At 41.3% G+C, this 19,602-nt stretch overlaps 1 protein-coding gene across 1 annotated transcript in view; it reads right to left on the bottom strand.

The window, feature by feature from the left end:
- ptprsa (protein tyrosine phosphatase receptor type Sa) overlaps positions 1 to 19,602 on the bottom strand; it is a 170,028-nt gene that overhangs the window by 22,703 nt on the left and 127,723 nt on the right. Inside the window, exons 20-25 of the mRNA XM_080883577.1 lie at positions 14,121 to 14,128; positions 12,990 to 13,037; positions 9,250 to 9,347; positions 6,823 to 6,946; positions 3,907 to 4,082; positions 1,247 to 1,366 (exon numbers count right to left, since the gene is read on the bottom strand). Coding sequence (XP_080739703.1) covers positions 1,247 to 1,366; positions 3,907 to 4,082; positions 6,823 to 6,946; positions 9,250 to 9,347; positions 12,990 to 13,037; positions 14,121 to 14,128 — 574 coding nt within the window. The remainder of the gene's footprint in view (positions 1 to 1,246; positions 1,367 to 3,906; positions 4,083 to 6,822; positions 6,947 to 9,249; positions 9,348 to 12,989; positions 13,038 to 14,120; positions 14,129 to 19,602) is intronic.

Here is a 19,602-nt window from a genome sequence, read left to right as displayed (position 1 = left end):
AGAGGGAATACACACTATGCCTCCCCTCTTATTTTAGAGCATTTTACTATTATAAAATTATAAAAACAAAAACGTGATTATAAAAACAGTTTCTTTAAGCATCCCTTTCACATATTGATATGAATGAAACAGTCGCGTGTTCCTGCCACTAACAGTACACAACAAACCTTTCTGCCTTTTAAAGTCAACGCAGATGATTACTGGAGTAATATCTTATTTGGGAAATTAATACACCGTTACATTGCTCTGTCATAATTGAATCACAAATGGACTCTTCATGCCCCTTTAAGCAGGAGATTTGTGGTAAAAGCACATCTATTTTTAGTCAGGATTTGTTATTATAACAAGATCATAATGGTTAATGGATATTTGTTCAAATACTATCATTTTTTCTGTCAACCTCCCCAGTAGCTTTTCAGACGTATCGATAAAGATATTTAAAATTGCTTCTTTGTATCAAGGCACGGGTCCCGCAGCTTCTGATGTAGCTCTTCTGCTTTTAGCATATAAACATATAGTGTTATTTGAAGACAACTATGCTATTACTTGCCAAATTTGATAAAAACAAAACAGTCTGTTCAATGCGATCATGTTTTTTTTTTTTTACTTGTTTTTAAAAGCTAGGTAAGTAAGATTATCCTGTTATGATCATTTTTCATTTGAATAAATATTTTCCCCGCTTTTTTTTCCCTCGTTTTTGAGATTGCAGTCTTTGCAGTGAGCATAGCTCTGAATATCTGTGCAGGGCTGTGTGTGCGTGCACAGAAGCATGAGAGCAGTCTGCCAATTATGTATATTGAGTTTCTCTTCTGCTCACTTTACCTAAGTGCTCCAATTTGGCAGATGCACATAAACAGATGATCTATTGAGGAGAGCGAGAGAGCTGTGCAAGGTAAAAAGGGCTGGACTGGGAGGACAATAGAAACAAAGGGTTTTATTTGTACAGATCTTCGCTTTAAGCAGAAAAATACCATGTGGTTTATATTATACAATATTTTCAATGTTTATGCAGACCTTGTGCTTGTATTTCTACAAGGCGTGTCCTCTGGACTATCACTCTCTTTGCTGAAAAGACATTTATGAGGACGCTGCTATTCATTTTTTGAACCATTTAAGATAATGGCTGTAATTCATTTGCTTGGACATGTTTGCACATCACTTTTGAATTGACAAGTACTGTTTATCAAACATAAGACAGGAGTACAAATAGTAGTGTGTAGGCGAACAATGTGAGGAACCATCTTACCTTGTGCAAAGAGAAAGTGCGCACGCAGAAAGTGGCCAATTCTATCGTGTCCAAAAGGGTCACTTGGGTCATACCGTAGGTCTCTGTACCTCGACTTGGCCAGTATTGATCACACTTAATCTGGGAGAGAAAGAGAGGCATTAGCTACAGCATGAAAAACCTCACGGACATAAAAAGGCACGGTTAGGACATTTTTTAAATCACATTTATTCGTATCATGGCGTGCTCTCGCAGCAAGCTCTCCTTTGGACTGAAACAGTGCAGTGGTGACAGAAACACCGGGGCAGCTTCTCTATAATTCACATCTGAGAAACAACATTATGCACACTGAACAGATGTGCCTGTCACAGCGACTCCAATCTCACTGCATAACTTTACCAACCTCACACAAATCCAGCCTGCTTCCTTCCTTGCCTTTTTCTTAAAACAAAACATATTCAACAGTAATGTGAAACACAAGGAATGTAATTGAAATCTCGGGAACTTGATGACTTTCCATAATCACAGCTGCTATAATTTCAAATCTTCATACGGAAACCTGGACACTTTTTAAAAGTTTATTAAGGAAAAAAACAAAACAAAACAAAACACTTTTTAGAGCAAACCCTTGATTTGTTGTGACTGTTAACATTTTTTCTAGTCCTGTGGCACTACACACAAGCACACAAACCACGTCAGTCCACCTAATAAAGATTCATTCAATATGGGGTGTGATGTGCCAGCGGACATCAGATCAGATGTGACAGCTTGTGAGGGAGACGCTGCTCTCCAGTTTTCTCTCCCATTTCCTGGTCGAGCTGACACTCGAGCTCCAGCACCCGCTAACCCTGATCACGTTTGACAGGAGTGGAATGCGCATGTCAGGATGGAAGGTAGGTAAACAATTCAAAAGAGGACGGAGAAAGGGAAAATGAGTGGAGACACCTGGGGTGAGTGAGCCTGATGTTGACACAGGTTTGACTCGACAGCACGAAACATCATGGTTGGCTTTTTGACATTTAGACAAGTCGACTCCTCGAGAGGACTAAATATTATCACGGCGGACTCACTTAAGTAAAAGTATCAATCCACTGTGAGAAAAAAAAATCCTTTACAGGAAAAGGTCCTGCACTGAAAATGGTAAGAATCACAGAAGCATGAGAACAAAATGTAAAAAAATTTATTAAAAGTATTCATCATGCAGCAGGATGATTTCTAGCTAAACTTCCAAGTGAATTATTATTACATTAGTGGATTATTATACATGCACCTACTGGTCACTTTAATAGGAACATCATGCTAGTATGGTGTTGGGCACCCTGCTGCCTGTATAACTGGCCCAATTTCTTAGGGCATGGATTCAACAAGGTGCTGGAAACATTCCTCAGAGATTGCGGGCCACACTGACATAACAGCATCATGCAGATCATCATGGCTGCACAGCCACCATGTGAATCTTTCATGCATCCCAAAGGTGATCTATTGATTTGTGAAGTGGTGACTGTGGAGAGCATTTGAGGACAGTGAACTGTCACGTTGAGATGATTTGAGCTTTATGACATTATTATGTGCGTTATCCTGCTGAAAGCACTATGATCACAAAGGGATGGGCGTGATCAGCAACAATGTAACAATGCAAAGAGCAACTGTTACATTACTATTCCAAACATGAAAAAAAACCCCACTACCAAACACCACACTCACCCCACTCCCATTTTAAGTGCAATGAAACATAATGGTGTTTTAGAGCTAATGGGATAAAGTTACATTTTATCAGCAAAATATATTGCCTGGGCAAGTTTATGCAACTTCACGTACTTAAATGTTAGTCTCCTCTCTTATTCTTAGAGATGCAGTGTCTCAACTGCTGATATCCCATAATGTGTACCAAATAAATGACAGGTGCAGTCTCATTTGCAGCAGTGATTATCATAAACTGCGTTGAACGCTATTCCCCCACCGCCAAATATTTAAGGTTTTCTTTAATGTAGTCTTATTTGTCATTTCTAAGCTAGGACCCAGTTCCTTCACACATTACAAAAACAGGATGCTGAGCTTCCTGAATCTAAGCCACTGTTCTCTCTGGATCGTTTTCTCTCTATATTCTACAATCAACAGATGGCTGTAGGAGAGACTGGTCGCAGGTACTGCAAATACTCTACAGCACTCTAGCACTCCCGTTCTTAAAATTTCATTTGAGCTTCCTGCACTAAGCAGTCTAAGTTCAACAACTCGCTATGCTCTCTGGGACATGCAACAGCTTGTGGTTTCTGCTGCAAATAAGGAGAGAAAACAGAGCTAAGCCTGTGAAGGTACTCCCAGTGGATACGCAGCCTTACTTATCAGATGTGCGCAGGTAGAGTGTCTTTGAGTTAGCTCTGCTTTATCAGCCTCCCCAGTTGCTTTAACCACCCCATTCAAATATCTACAGTTCTCTGAAAGCAATCTATCCCAAGAAAATGAAGTCTGATTGCCTACCAATGGAGTTCAGTTATGCAACTGGGAAATCAATGTAAAGCTGTGCCATTTTCAGCAGCTGGTTGTTGTACTTGGTTGTGTAATGCACTGATTTGATTCCAAGGCTTATTTAAAAGAAAACATCATTTTCAAGCGATTTGTAAGGTTGGGGGTTTAAAAAGAAGCGTACAGAAAAGCAGCCCAGATATGCCGAGTGGACCTACCCGCGACTTCTCTTCCAGCCGGGTCATCATGACAATAGTGGCTGCTCTCTGTTCCCACACCATCCTCCAGAAGTCTCCAAATGTCTCTGGTAAAGGTCCTTGGGTGGCAATGTAAGCATTCTGCTTCCTGTAGCCATCAATGTAGTTAGCGTTGATGTAATCGCTGCCTGTTATACCTACACGTAGGCAGATAGAGGAAAAAAAAAACAGAGATTAAAAGATGGAACGTGTACCTTTGATGGCTTTTCCTTTATTATTCTTTTTCCAAACCTCATTTATCAGACTTTTTCATTAACACAATTATTATCACGCCATCTGCCTCAGTAAATCCCAGTTGTCACACGCACTGACACAGTTCCCAGCCAAGGAAGGAGTATGTGTAAATGTGAAGACCAGAATAAGACAAGTCAGGAGAATTTGGCTGAATTCCCGTAACATTTCCCAAACTGTCCAAACTACAGTGGCAATGTCTTTCAATATGCTGTCGACCACGTCAGCTTCTAAGAAACTTGTCAGGAAAGGGGTATTATCACCTGATGATAATAAAAGCCTTTACTCACTTGTAATTTATTATGTTACTAATACATATTTATTGAGTTTTAATAATTTACTTATTACACCACTGAAGTGTAAGCAGCTTTCTACACTGAGGTTCTCTTTTATTTTTTTGCATTACGAAGCTTAATTCATGCAGTATTGTGCATCTATTAGCAATTTACTATGTTTTTATTAACAGCTAATTATGCCTTTTGCAGTTCTCCCATCTGTAATGATCACAAACCAGATTTTTGTGCGCTTTTAAATTAATTCAACACATCTGTCACAATATTCTATCATTTTTCTTTTCTACGTTTGTGGCTCTTTCCAGGTTCCCGTAGATATCGTGTTTACCACCACAACAGACCAAAAAGATGATGGAAGATAGTGGAAAGTAAAACAGCTTTTCAGCCAACATAGCTACGAGGTAGATTTAGCTTCAGTCCCCCTGAGCCTGCTACCATGCTGTGATATACACCGGTCCTACTAAATCTAGCTAGAAGGAGGTCTTTTGCTGTGGAGAAAGATCTGAAATGTTTTTAATGCACAGGATTGTGTAAATGTGCTCACAAGTCAAGGTGCCCTTGAGTTTAAAAAGGAGTCACTAAAGGACAAAATGCTTTAAATGTTAACAGGATTATCTTGTGATTGGAGTGTCTTACATCGAGCGTCTGGCAGTGATAAGGCAGAGCATCACCCATCTTCATTTACCAACTTCTACAATCTCTCCATTTGAGAAGAGGCTTCGGCGTGACAGCATCTGTGTGTCGGAGACTCATGTCTCTTTGACATCTGACATCTCTTCGCTCAAGCAACAAACAATGAAAAACTCGACCGGACTCGTTTAAAAGAGGCGACTCGGTGAGGGCTACGGCCTGGGCGGAGAGGAAGGATGTAATATACAGAGGAAGGGAGAGACCGAGCGAGAGGCAGAAAGAGCAGGGAGGGTGAAAAGACGAAAAGAAAGAACAAAGAATCGAAGTAAAGAAGAGAAAAGAAAGTCAAATGTCATTAAAACGGATACCACGTTGCACAATTTGACTGGGCTGCCTTGGCTTTAGTCATAGCTAAGTGAACAGAGAATGGTGGCGTGCATGAATTGTTCTACTGCTGCGACTAATAGCAAAATCACTGCAGTGTAAAATAGAAATTTCAGACTTGATTAATTTATGTATTTATGGACGAGGCATTTTATTTCCCTGGGATAATTTTGTTATGCATGTTGCTGCACCCTAAAATTGGACTGACTACTGCAAGATACCGAAATCTAGCCCGAGCAGTTATTTCACACAAAAGGAGAGGACTCTGGAGCAGAGAGTTTGGCATTACTGTGAAGGAGTCGGCAGCTCTTCTGGTGATGCAAAGCCAGAACAATGTCAGCAGTGAAGGGTGACTACCTCTGACAATGTCCCTTGAGATTTAGGAGTCAGAGAAAGAATTTTTCTGGCTCTGAGATTCTCACCACCATGTCTATAGGCAGCTAGAGGGAAGTCAAGACAGGGGCGTAGATGTGATGAGACAAATGGGACACTGAAAACACTGGTTTAACTTCCGACTCGGTTTGAGTGTGAGATCTAAGCGCTTGGCCTAAAGATGAGCTATAAAGAGTCCTTGCCTCACCCCCCAATTTGCCTCTGTAAACTGCTTAGCTGGTCAGTAGCAAGCTGAGCTGGAAAAATGTCCAGAGTTTAAAAATCAGCACATTTCACTTTTCTTCCTTTTCTACATAGAAGTTATACAGTAAGCATATATGGTGCTTCACACGTTTATTAGATAAGTATTTCACAATACTTAGAAATCTGTAGAAAAAAAAAAGAACAGGTTTAAAGATAAAAATGACTGAATTCAACATTTTTTATACCCAAACTTGAGCCGGCACAGTGGACTTCTTTAAAATTCAGAATCAGAATATTTTATTAACCCCTAAGGATGTGATGTGTTTCAATCATTAAAACCAAATCTGCTGTTCAGTAAACAACTGGAGTTTGGCAAATCCATTGAAAAATATTAACTGTATTTGTATTTCAGCATTAAAGCACCTGTGCAAACTGGTGGATAAACAATTATGTTTACAAACGTATGAGTTGAAAGCGAGAAAAAAGTCCTGACCCAAAAAATATCTCCCTCTATATTTTTCAGTGGCCCTAATCCCGTTCCATAATCTAGTCAAGTTTTGTCCCGACGGATTAAATTGCTAATCTATCCCATTTAAATCCACACTGCAATAAGAAACACCTTTCCACTCGGCTGATTATTTAACATATTCTGCTTTTTTACTGATAACTTACGCTGAATCTGTGTGAGCACTTATCAAACAGCAGCGATACGAGCTCATGTCAGAGGTGGCGAAGATGTGCGGAGCATGAGGCTGAAACTTACCCTCTATGGGAGCCAGGATGACACGTGAGTGGTCGTAGGCGATGACGTTGGCGTAACGATTCTTGGGCTTGTTCACCTCCAAGTTGGAGTGCTCCCAGGTGAACTGCTGGCCTGGATCAATAGACTGACGGGGGTGCAGAGACAGGCAGAACATGCACATGTAAGGAAGCAATCAAAAGGAGCCACGAGAGAAGCTGAGTAATAACAATACAACCTCCGTGCTATCACAGAAAGAAGAGCGGAAGATGGGGGAGGGAGAGATAGAAAGGTTGATTTCCCTGAGAGAAAGAAGAACACGGTATCATTACAATCTGCACGCCGACTGGTTCTGATACAGCAGCCGCACGCGGTACTTTATCAAGATCATTAATGCGCGGGGGTGCATAATGACAAATAACAATATTGATAAAGGCGACGGCTCTTCCCCCTTTGACAGGAGACTCGTGGAATGAGCCTCGACACTTGGGTGAAAGACAAATTCAGCCGTCTCTTTAAAAATACGAGAATTCTAGATAACTATTCCGCTCCCTCGCCAGGATAATTAAGTATTCCATTATGAGCCGATGTTTGCTCATAGGCGTCTGGTGCCGTGTTGGCATGGGGATGGAGGCTTGAATGATATTTGCAGTTGGGGCTGGAGAGAGCGAGAGAAAGAGAGACTGAAGCTGAAACTGAGTCCAATTGGAAACCTAATTTAACATGCAATCAGCACGCAATCATTACAGCAATGAGAGATTCCCTCTGTTTTAGCCTCATCTGGCTTTTTCCCCCCCTTCTCTAGCCTTTTTCGACATCCCCGTTTTCCTTATCAGCACGGCTCCATCTTCAAACTCTTCCACTTTTTATCTACTGTGTTCTCTCTGAAGTTTACTATTAAAGAGTCCTCCACCTCTCCCACTCCCTATATTTTTCCTTTCAGATCATCTTATGACCGACTAAGTGTGAGTATTCATGTCTGCATAAAAAGATTGGGGTCATTTCTCTCTTAAAAAAACTCCCAACTCTCCCTCAGTGCAAAAACCTTCAAACAACATCCGTGTATTTCACATTTCAATATTTTTTTCCACAAATGACATTTAAGAAATTTGTAAATTTAAAAAAAATCGGCAAAATATTTTCTCTTGTAAAACTAGAATTTCTCCCCGTTTCTCCTCCTTTTTACCGTGATGATGGCTGAAGATGAATGACAGCTCGTGTCCACGTGACAGGCTTGGCAGGACGACGCCTCCTGAGCGCCTGACAGCAGACAGATAAACTCTGCGGCTTCAGTGTCATCACGCAGAGCCGCGGTTTGCCTTCCTCGCTTCCGTTTGTACTTGAGATTATCTTCTCTTCATCTCCACTCTCCCGCTTTCTCTCCCCTCGCTGAATCCTCATCATTAACCAAAACTTCTCCACCTCATCTCTCTCTCCCTTCTCTCCTCTCTGCCCTCTTCCCCTCCATTTTTTCCTCCGCTCGCACATCCCGCCTGGCTAAAAACCAATCAGTCAAAGCCCTGTAGAGCTGTGCTTGGCAAGCCGGGGCGCCGGCACGAGCAGCCATTCATCAAGAAAATAACAAAATTAAAATTACACTTCTCTATTTAATTTGGTCATTTATTTTTCCTGGGGGGTGGTTGTGCGAAAGGGGCAGGCGGACCGAGGGAGAGAAGACAGAGATGAGCTGGTGGTTTAAGGCTCTCTCAAAACCAAGTAATTAGAAGTTGAAGTTGCATCAAAGCGTCAACTTTGGCGTCACGTTTCTCGTCTCTCTTCCCCCGCAGAACGGAACAAGCTTGTCCATTTGGTATATAGCCCGGATGTGGATTTATGAATAATAGATACCCAAGAAATACAGGATTGCTATTAAAAGTCGTTATCCGCCAACATCCACCAGCGGGCATGATGACGGCAATCTGTGCTGGTGTACCCGCTTCCCACCTTAGCCTGGTGTGCAGCGAGACGACAGGCACAGTGATTTAGGGATGGTGGGGAGGGGATATTGCTTGTATGCAAACGAGAGCTGATTCAGCGCTCCTGATTTCTAATCAACTCTGGTGTCATTTATAACCGCTGCAGTCTCAGAGCTCAGACAGCTCAGTTATCCCCTCTGCACACAAACATACACACACTCCCACACATACCATGTTAAAGCCTGAGTGCCAGTGTGCGCTTTTCCCAAAATCACATTAGCAGAGGTCTTTCTTTGCCATGTGGAGGCTGCTAATGTATGAGATACTTGTTGTAAACACTGTAATTGCTCAAGTAACACCAGCTACAACACGCACATACGCAAAACAAGCAGAAAAGAAAGAATTCAAAAGAAGAAGCACGCGACACTAGAGCATACCAGATGAGACTGTCCTTTTTTCCCCCCAATGAAAACACAATTGGACAGAAATCAACACTGTAAGGCAACTTTCACGTTTGAATCGTTGGCCCACCCACCTCATATTCCTGGGAGAGTTTGAGGTTGTCGTTGGCCTTGAGAAGTTCTGTGTGTTCAGCCAGCTCTGAGATAGGGATAGGAGGATGATTCATCATACCTGCTCGCCAAAAACATAGAGAGACATTCCACACAAGGGAAGAAAGGAAAGAAAGTGTATCAGTACAGCACACGGGACACTGGTTCTAAACATTCACACATGCCATTTAAAGTACAGGTAACTTGTTTTTTGATCTTTGCTTAAATAACGAGGGACAATGGGTTTTAGTGATGAGGAAGCTTGAGCAGGACATCGTGAATGTTACACACAGTAAAAAAAAAAAGCAAAGAAAAATGTGCTGACTGGTGATGTTATACGCACTTGATTGGACCAGGCCAGAGCTCAAAAATAGCCAAGTTTATCTTGCGGGGCTGATTGATTATTTGCCAGAAAGGGTTGTGTTATACACCCGCAGACCAAATTGTAATTACTCCCACTGCAATCACGATGCTGACGGACAGGTGGACCAATAGGAACAAAAAGTTGCAGAGCGTAGCCAGTTATAGCTCAAACATTCAGAGGCATCAATAATTGTGATAGCTTGGGAAATTAGTTTAACGTGACATAAGAGGAACAACAAAAGGTTTTGATGGAGAGATCAGACGAAGGAGCCCCACAAATCATCACAAAGACCCCCATTTTGGTCTTTCAATCAACAGAATGCTCATGTTGACAAAATTGCCTTGAACTCCTCATTAGAGACAATCAAAAGTAACATTTGCTTTCAGCTCGACTGCGATCAACAAGAGATGATTTGAATAAAAACCTCACAACTCAATGGGAATACTGTTGAGTCGTTGAATGGTCTCGATCAAGTAGGACATTTCAAATTTAAGTTGACTTAGTTGTTTTTCACTAGCTGTACATGGAAAACACGGTGTTAGCGCAGCCTTAATCTGCAGTGCTCTGTTTGTGCAGCGTTGTTAGCACGGCGACCACTTTTCACTGCTGCCTCTATAAAAATCGTATTCTAGAATCGAGCCCTGACCTGGGGGGGCTTATAGGAAGGGAGGTGTGAGAGGGATCAGAAGGTTTAGGAGTGTGAATGATGCTGAGTGACACAGCGAGCTGCTCCATTTCAGCCTGCTAGTGCAAAGATAGCCTTTTCCTTCATCTGCCGCTTTGCTCGGCATTAGCCGAACACTATCTCAATGACGAATACCCCAACGGTACCTTCCAATACCAAAAACAGGCAGTCCAACATACACTTCCACCCCTCCCCAAAAATCCTACTGCTTTTTATCCCAAGGCATTCACTAAAAGTACAAGCTTTTTTAAATGGGTGGGGAAAATTGTGTTTTTTTTTTCCTCCTTGCTTCAATATCCACTGAATATTGTGTTGCAGCTACTATAATATTATCAGCACTGCTGTGCACTCCAGTCGCTAATCCATTTAGAAGCATAATGCTGAGGCCATGTAATGGAATATGGCGCAACTGTAGATTGTGGCTCTGTCCCTGCACGCCGACTGGCAATACTTAGCACTTCCATATTTTTAAACACAAGGCCTCTTTTCCTGCAGAGCATTGAGGTCAAAAGTCAACAAAATGTTGACACCACCTCAGAAAAATTCAGGGTTAATTGGGCATGCAAATCGGCATAATCACATTAACCATCCTTAACTTTCCCTTTTATACGATGCTTAATACCCCCCTCCAATGTTACGGGGGGTCACCCGTGTTTTGTTGCGCTTAGGGGGGGGGGGGGGGGACCCAACTCTCTGTGCTGACAGTATTCATTAGTGATGGTAATTTATTTTACACTGATATAACAATGTGGCAGTCTCAAGTACATAAAGATTACAATGTACACATGAGACAAATGGACGCCGTGGCATCTTCTGGGCACAGACACGGACATGCCGTATTAACAGTCTACTTTACAAAAAATGCAAACCACTTAAATGACAAACTTAATAGTTTCCCCCTATTCTTAAAGCCCATGTTGAGTTTGTGTTTCAATTAAGCATGTTAATTGCAAACCTTAAGGAAACCTTGTCGGGTAATAGCAGAACTGTTTGTTTATTCATACTTGAGTTTTCTCAGTGAGATAACAAAGCTCTGCGGCGGCGCTTTGGAATGAGCCGAGGTTATTAACGGCTTCTGCTGTAAGAATTCATTACGATGGATATCAAGGAAGGAGAAAAAAAAGGAAAAAGAAGATGAAAAATGAAATTTGGTTGTCAGTTTACTAGCCTCGCTTTCAAAGGAAAACCCTATCAGACGCTATGAGTGAAATAAGTAAATGTGTTCAAACGAGGGGCCCTTACTTCTCTTTGGGAAAACAAGAGCAAGAGGTTGTTTGAGGGGAGATCAAAGACTGTTTGTGTTGGGGTTTGTGCACGCGTGGTGTGTGTAGTTTTCTTTTCATGTGCACGTATCCCAATTTGTGTGTGTGTGTGTTATCCTTTTACAGTTTTTCTTAAAAAAAAAAAAAGTGACCAGGGCATTTGTTTACCTCAACTGGAGGAGGTAAGAAGCACTTATTTGCAGAAGGCTTATATAAGAGCCTGATGTAAATATGCAATTCAATTTGTTTGATCAGCATAATTAGTACTGTTTGCTTTTTGGTGCCTCATTTTGCTATTAAATTTAATATAAACTACGTGCTTTATGCTCCAAACAAATGAATCTACCACACCTGAAGGCACGCTGCAATGTTATTTCCCAGAAAATATTTAGCTTCTAAGCTAAACTTGACTGTTAAGCTTACCCAAGCAAAGTCAATCAAGGGCGAATTGCTGTTCTTTCTTAACCTAACTCTGAAGCAGTCAGCCCCCTCTCTCCCACAACGCTCAATCCCAAAGCTTTTTCCCCCCCCTATCTATCTACTATCCTATTTTTCTCCCGCTGTAATCAACATAGTGATTAGTAAACACACGTCACAAAAAAACATCTAATTACACACTTCCAGTCTCCTGATCTGCAGTCGATATGCCTGAGAAATATAATCATTCTTTTCGAAAAGCCAAGCCAGTCTTTCCAAAAGCCTATTTATGATGTCGCGTATTTCCATTTTAAAGAGTCGACGTCTGCCTGTGGATAAGCAAAGAAAATAAAGAGGGAAAACTGGGGGAAGAGTAAAAACCAGAAACTCCTTTTTTTTCTTTCGGGTGATTCTTTTGTGGTGAGCAGGAGAGGGGGTGATCAAATGTCGAGCCATTGTTTGCCACTGCTTTAATTAATTCTGCTTGTTATCTCTGAGCACAGAAAAAGACCCCGTTGGTTCAGAATGGAAATGGAGCAGTGGTGGTGAAGGAGGAGGGAGACGGGAGAACAACAGCTTGGAGGTAAGGATTGGGAGGCAGAGAAAAAGGAACAACACAAGTTGTATTTGGGAAAAAAACCTCCACTTATTAACCAGCTATACATGAGCGGAAGTGATCGCACAGGTTATTTATGCATGGTAGATTAATGCACAGCCAACAGCCCGAGTGAATATTGTGATCCAATTAAAGGGAAAAAAAAAGAAAAAGAAAAAACACACCCTAGTGGACCAATAGAAACAAACATAAAATTAATTAGTGCTCAAATTTTGCTGCATCATGTGAAAAAACAAACAAATGCAAATGATGTATTTGGAAATTGAGGCAAGCGGTGCTCAAATACCTAAAACAAAATAAAACACACACACACACACACACAAAAACCATACGTATATAAAGAAAGCTGGTACGCAAACTCTGAGAGCATAGTGACTAACTTTCATAGTCAAAATCTGCTTCACTCTGAGGACTGCTTAGACCAGAATCTGTGAAGGACAGCAGACATAAAGGAAATGGTTTCAAAAAGGCTGTAATGCAACACAAAATGCCATGTTAACAGAAAATATGAAATGTGCAACATAACACAAGGGCATGAAGTAAAACACAAGGGTAATATTACCTCAGTTCATCCCACAGGGTGGCCTAAATTATGTTATTTCAGTTTTCAGGCCAAACTGACACACAGACGTGATAAAGTAGGGCAAACATTTCCAAATCTTAACACAACTTCCCGTCCACCACCAATTAGCAGTCAGTGCCAGATTCCCACTTGGGGGCCGACTGGTTGGCTGAGGGTGTCAGCCTCTGTGGGCCCGTGGAAAAATTTCGTCTGCCAACCCCCATATCAGCGGCTATAGAGATCAGCGATAAGAAAATTGATTTGCTATATTTAAGCCTTTATAAACAGCAGTTGGAAAGGCCCCATCCGGAGGACTGTGAGGAAGACAGAGAAGGGAAAAACAGCTTATGTTTGCTGGTGAAAACTAACTCTGAAAGGTTCCTTTGTTTGTGGCTTCATGCCAAAGCACCAGGAGTGAAAGGTGTGGAAAAGTGTCCGCATTCTTGGCTGACAGCTGTGGAGCCGGAGCTGATGGGAGTCAGAGCTCCGAGGAGGGTGGTGACGGTTCAAAATCTTATCTGCTCCAGAGTAGAAATCCTCCGGGGCTCCAGCCGGCCGATATTACGTCCGTGTAGACACAGGTGTCCCCGACCGTTCAAGCAGAAAGGAGCCATCTGTGACAGTATTAACAGGACATGTGGCCAAGAGATGGCATGTGATGGGATGTGTCCAACCTGCCCATCAAGCAAAGAAAAATAGATTTTGCACAGGCTGAAAGCTGTCATCAGAGTGACAGGGTCGATCGCGTAATACAAAGATGGCAAGTTTTATCCAACTGAATCGAGATATTATGTTCAGCTTCACGTGTAAGAAGTGAGAAATTAATGGAACGGAAACAAGATTAGAAGACTTACAGGCTAAAGCGGGATTTTATTAACGAAAACAAAAACAAACAGTTACGCTTGAGTCTCCAAAATATAGCTGCAAAAACAAGCATTCATGGCTTTACATTGACGTCTATAGGAGACAAGACGTCACTGCAGTGATGCAAAAGGAGCGCAGTGAGATGAAGACATTGAACATCCCCCTCTCCCTAATTGATTTGTGACAATGACTAATTAAACCTAGTGGGTGGTGCTCTGAACCGCTGTCTCTAAACGTCATTCATCACAGCATGAAGAAAGTACAGGCATGTCTGATTATGTTCATACGGAAGTGTGTGTTATGTGTGTGTTTCCACAGAACTGTGAACGGGAGGACTTGGCCGTTCAAGTTGTTGTGACGTGAGAGTGATGCTTCTTTTGTAGATAAATATAGTGAAGAACATATGTATTATTTTATATGCTGTATGCAGAGGTTTTCTTTTGTTACATATTTGTCACACTCGCACGTTCTAGATAACCAAATGACTTTCAATATTAGACAAATATGTAAGAAAGGAATTGCACCCCCACAAAAACCTTGATAGATCATAAATTTACTGTGAATAACAACAGTTTTTGGAAAGCTGATTTCAGTTTTAACAGCCACAACAAGACTTGATTACTGCTAGACATGCTGAATCAATAAATCCCTTAAAAAGAATTTGTCTGACAAAGTGAGGTAGGCTAAAAGATCTGAAAAAGCAACACATCGTGCCAGGGTTTAAAGAAACAACTGAGAAACAAAGCCATTGGCATCTATCAGTCTGGAAAGGGTTACGAAGCTATTTCTAAGGCTTCGTGACTCCAGTGAACCACAATGAGAGCCATTATCCACAAATGGAGAAAACAGAATGAAGTGTCCCAGAAGCGACTGGCTCACCAAAATTACTCTAAGAGCACAGTGACGACTCATCCAGGAAGTCACAAAAGAACTCAACATCTAATTTGCACCTCACTTGCCCAAATTAAGGACAGTGTTCATTATTCAACATTATAAAAGAGACTGGGCAAAAGTAGCATCCATAATGAACAAAAAGAACACAGGCCTGTCTCGCATTTGTCAAAAAAAAATCTTGATGAAGACTTTTGGGAAAATATTCTGCGGACTAACGAGACAAAACGTGAACTTTTTGGGAAGTCTGAGTCGCGTAATGTCTGGTGTAAAGCTAGCACAGCGTTTCATAAAAAGAACACAACACCTACAGTGAAACATGGTAGTGGTAGTGTGATGGTCTGGGGCTGCGTTTGCTGCAAGATTGTTTTTGATTTTTCATTAAATGGAAAAGTTCCATCGCTGCTGACATCAAGAGCATGGCACGGTCATGTCGATGCAAGAGGTGCCAAGTCCAATCAGCACGGGGTGCCCGGTACAAGCCTTTTCGGCCACTTTTTAGCACCTTCACGTTAAAGTTGTGATCATTTTCATCAGCAACCTAATGACTAAACAGGAGTTTTAAAAAGAGAAGAGTCCACAGTTTCCAAGACCCAAGAGGGAATACAAGTTTAGGATCACGACCAGGAGGAGGGTTGCTGTTTATTTTTTCCAAAATTTACTGGGTTGTGTGCTGAGTTCAACTTCTACTCATGATGGGTCTAATGGAAGACATTGAGTGCAAAGGTCCTGAAATGTGGTGCAATTACAATTGAGTGCTACATCAGGACATCAGGGCTGCAGCAGCAGAACAGTGTGATGCACTGAAGAATGCGTTCAGAAAGTGTTCCAAGCATGGCAGCTGCATTGGAGGCAGTGTGTCACAGCCAAAGGACTTCAGATAACGCTGAGGGATGGTGGTCAAATTCAAATCATGTTGCCGCAGTCACAGAACATTTTGATCATACCCCATATGACCCTCGGGAAATCGAACTCATCACATGAAAATGTTTATTATAAGTACATTTAATTATTTCTTTATTGCTAGTTGGAGCGTTGTGATAATCATTAACTATTGTAGGAAAAAAGCTTTAACTTTAATATAAAGAAGAGTAGACAAAGAATAAAATGATGAAGAAAAAAAAGCGAGCACTCTGGGCGAAAGGGAGGGCTTAGCTGCAGATAGACAGTAGATATCCACCGAGTCGTGATGCTTCATTACTTTGGCCCCATTTGCCAATTAAACCCTAGGCACAATGGAAGTTAATGACAAAACAAGTCACTCTGTGCCCCAAGGAGTTATGGGATGTCATTGTGAGGCTGTCATATCACCTACAGGCTTTTAAGCATACATGGACAGGCGTGCACAAACACACAAGATGTGCGCACTCTCTCTGAAACATGATGCCTGTTGGAAGGCTAATCAAAAACATATTTTATGTTCCTCAGCACTAGGGGTCAGCGAGCACACATTGCCGACACGGCATATGCTCGGCTGGATTGGAGAGGCCTTGGATAACTGCACGGGGAGTATGCTCATTTGAACAATGGTCGCTATTAGCTGATGGGGATGTTCACAAATGCTCACCGGCCCACTTAATTGGGCTAAAATGTCCATTTAAATTAAATTCCCCGGGTGCGGAGATAACGACAGCGTCCAATTCTGCGGAACAACGGCGAGGCTGTGGAATGAGAATGCTCGTCGAGTATAAAGACAAGTCTTAACATATACTGGTGACTGTTGTATAAAAGAGGGCAAGCATTTGTAATGAGAGTGACTGTTATTTAAGGAAGGCTGAAGGACAGCGGTAAGCACAGGAGAAAATCTCAAAACGTAAGAGCGGCCACTATAACATTGTGGTTACAGAAACCTCTGATAGGACTCTGAATGCCAAGCAAGATAAAGATGGGAACAGTAGCATTTCTCTGTAAGTGTCTCTGTGAGTCTCCTTGCTTCTCTGTCCTCTGATGTAAAGAAATCTCTCTTTCCTTCGAAGATACAAACTCAAGGCAGCATGTCCGGGCTGAAGAGAAATGCTTTATTTTGAAATCTGAGCCTTTTGATGGAGCAGAGACTGGCCATGGATGACAGATGGATTTCCAAAAAAACATCCCGGCTCGAAGACAGAAAGACGGCAGGCAAAAAAAATAAACGAAGAAATAAAAGAAAAGAAACAAGCAGAAACTAGGTTGGGTGTGTTTATTCTACTTATGGAGAATTGTCTCCCTTATTAGCTGTTTGTTTGGACCAATCTGTACAAAGGCTACTTAGATACATAGCGAGCTTTTATGCTACAATACATTTGGAAGGTAACTGGCCGACAGATGTGCCAACTGCATTTTTTTTTCTTTGCACACCACAGCTTGTAACTGGACACTGAAACTTAACTGAAACAAGAAGACAGCATAAGAAAAACACTTCCACTGCGGCTAAGACCAGAGTCAACAAACCGTAGATGTCAGTGTGGTCAAATTACAGGAGGCTTGATGATAAAAAAAAAAGGCAAACAAACAGAAAATCAATCTGAATGAAAGCCAGGGGAAAGATGTCAGAAAGCTATGGCTGGAGAAACCAGACTTTAGCGCAGATGATCATCAGAAATAAGGCAAGGCAAGTTAATTTATATAGCACAATTCAACAGCAAGGTGATTCAAAGTGCTTTACAGAAACATTAAAAAACAAAAACAAATAAAAAGCATGATTTAAAATGAAAAAAAAAGGAACAGTAGATAAAATCAGTAGTTAGAATGTAAGTTTGGAAATTTAAGCTTAAAGTAAAACAGTGCGGATTTGGTGCTTTATTCAAATGCAGCTGAGAACAGGTGAGTCTTCAACCTGGATTTAAATAAACTGAGTGTTTTAGCTGATCTGAGGCTTTCTGGGAGTTTGTTCCAGATATATGGAGCACAAAAGCTGAATGCAGCTTCTCCATGTCTGGTTCTGACTCTGGGAATTGATAAAAAACAGGATCCAGGTGACCTGAGGGATCTGGAAGGTTCATACTGGGTCAGGAGGTCACTGATGTATTTTGGTCCTAAACCATTCAGAGCTTTATAGACCAGCATCAGAACTTTAAAGTCTATCCTCTGACGGACAGGCAGCCAGTGTAAAGACCTCAGTGCTGGACTGATGTGGTCCACTTTTTTGGTCTTAGTGAGGACTCGAGCAGCAGAGTTCTGAATGAGCTGTAGTTGTCTGACTGATCTTTTAGGTAGACCTGTAAAGATGCTGTTACACTAATCAAGCCTACTAAAGATGAATGCATGGACTAGTTTTTCCAGGTCCTGTTGAGACATCAGATCTTTTATCCTTGATATATTCTTGAGGTGATAGTAAGCTGACTTTGTTATTGTCTTAATGTGTTTTTCTAAGTTTAGGTCTGCATCCATCACTACACCCAAATTTCTCGCCTGGTTTGTGGTTTTTAGATGTATGGATTGAAGTTCTCTGGTGACCTGTAATCGTTTTTCTTTGGCGCCAAAGACTATTACTTCAGTTTTGTTTTTGTTTAGCTGGAGAAAATTGTGGCACAACCAGTCATTGATTTCCTCAATGCATTTACCAAGAGCCTGTACAGGGCCTCGGTCTCCTAGTGACATTGTGATATATATTTGTGTGTCATCTGCATAGCTGTGATAGTTTATTTTGTTGTTGTTTATAATCTGTGCCAGTGGGAGCATGTAAATGTTAAACAGAGGGGGTCCCAAGATGGAACCTTGGGGAACTCCACATGTGATACTTGTCTGCTCAGATGTGAAGTTACCTATTGATACAAAGTATTTCCTGTTTTCTAAGTATGTTTTGAACCAGTTTAGTACAGTTCCTGAAAGACCTGCCCAGTTCTCCAGTCGTTTGAGTAATATGTTGTGGTCAACTGTATCAAATGCTGCACTGAGATCCAGTAAAACTAAGACTGACATTGTTCCACTGTCTGTGTTCAGACATATGTCATTAAACACTTTGGTCAGAGCGGTTTCAGTGCTGTGGTTCAGTCTAAAACCTGACTGGAAGGCATCATAGCAGTTATTCTGTTTTAAGAAGTAATTGAGCTGTTGAGAAACTGCTTTTCAAATGATCTTACTTAAAAATGGGAGATTCGAGATTGGCCTGTAGTTGTTCATTTGTGTCTTGTCAAGATTGTCCTTTTTTAGTATAGGTTTATTTACAGCAGTTTTTAGTGGTTCTGGAAACACACCTGACATTAAAGAAAAGTTGACGATATGTAACAGGTCTGACTCTAAAGTCTTTGAGACGTTTTTGAAAAAAAGATAAAACCACGTAGAAAGCCAGGGTATAAAAAAGACAGGCCTGACAATGCACAAAATTTCAAACTCTTTCTTATTCATCAGCGGTTAATGGGGATATGGCAAACACATGCTTATAGCCTACAGGCTGTTATGATGGCAAATTATGTCAAACACAATGATATGGGGGGACTCAGACAGGGTGTACGCAAAAGCACATATGCAATCATTTTGGAGTAGCACATGTGGGTGTAAGTGTAACAATCTGCTGTCACGACACACGTAAAGTGTATTAATGCATAACCATATATTTATATTCTGCTTTCATGAAAGGTTTTCTCTCTGAATTGTAATTGTGCAACAATATGAAAGGTCTTCTCCAGATTCACACATGTATGCAGCCCGTGAGATCTTTTTTGGATTAAACCTCCTTTACAGCCTCCATTAATTTT

The sequence above is a fragment of the Rhamphochromis sp. 'chilingali' genome (genome assembly GCF_963969265.1).
Source record: "Rhamphochromis sp. 'chilingali' genome assembly, chromosome: 5".
NCBI classification, from domain to species: Eukaryota; Metazoa; Chordata; class Actinopteri; order Cichliformes; family Cichlidae; genus Rhamphochromis; species Rhamphochromis sp. 'chilingali'.
This window is presented reverse-complemented; position numbering and strand designations above follow the sequence as displayed.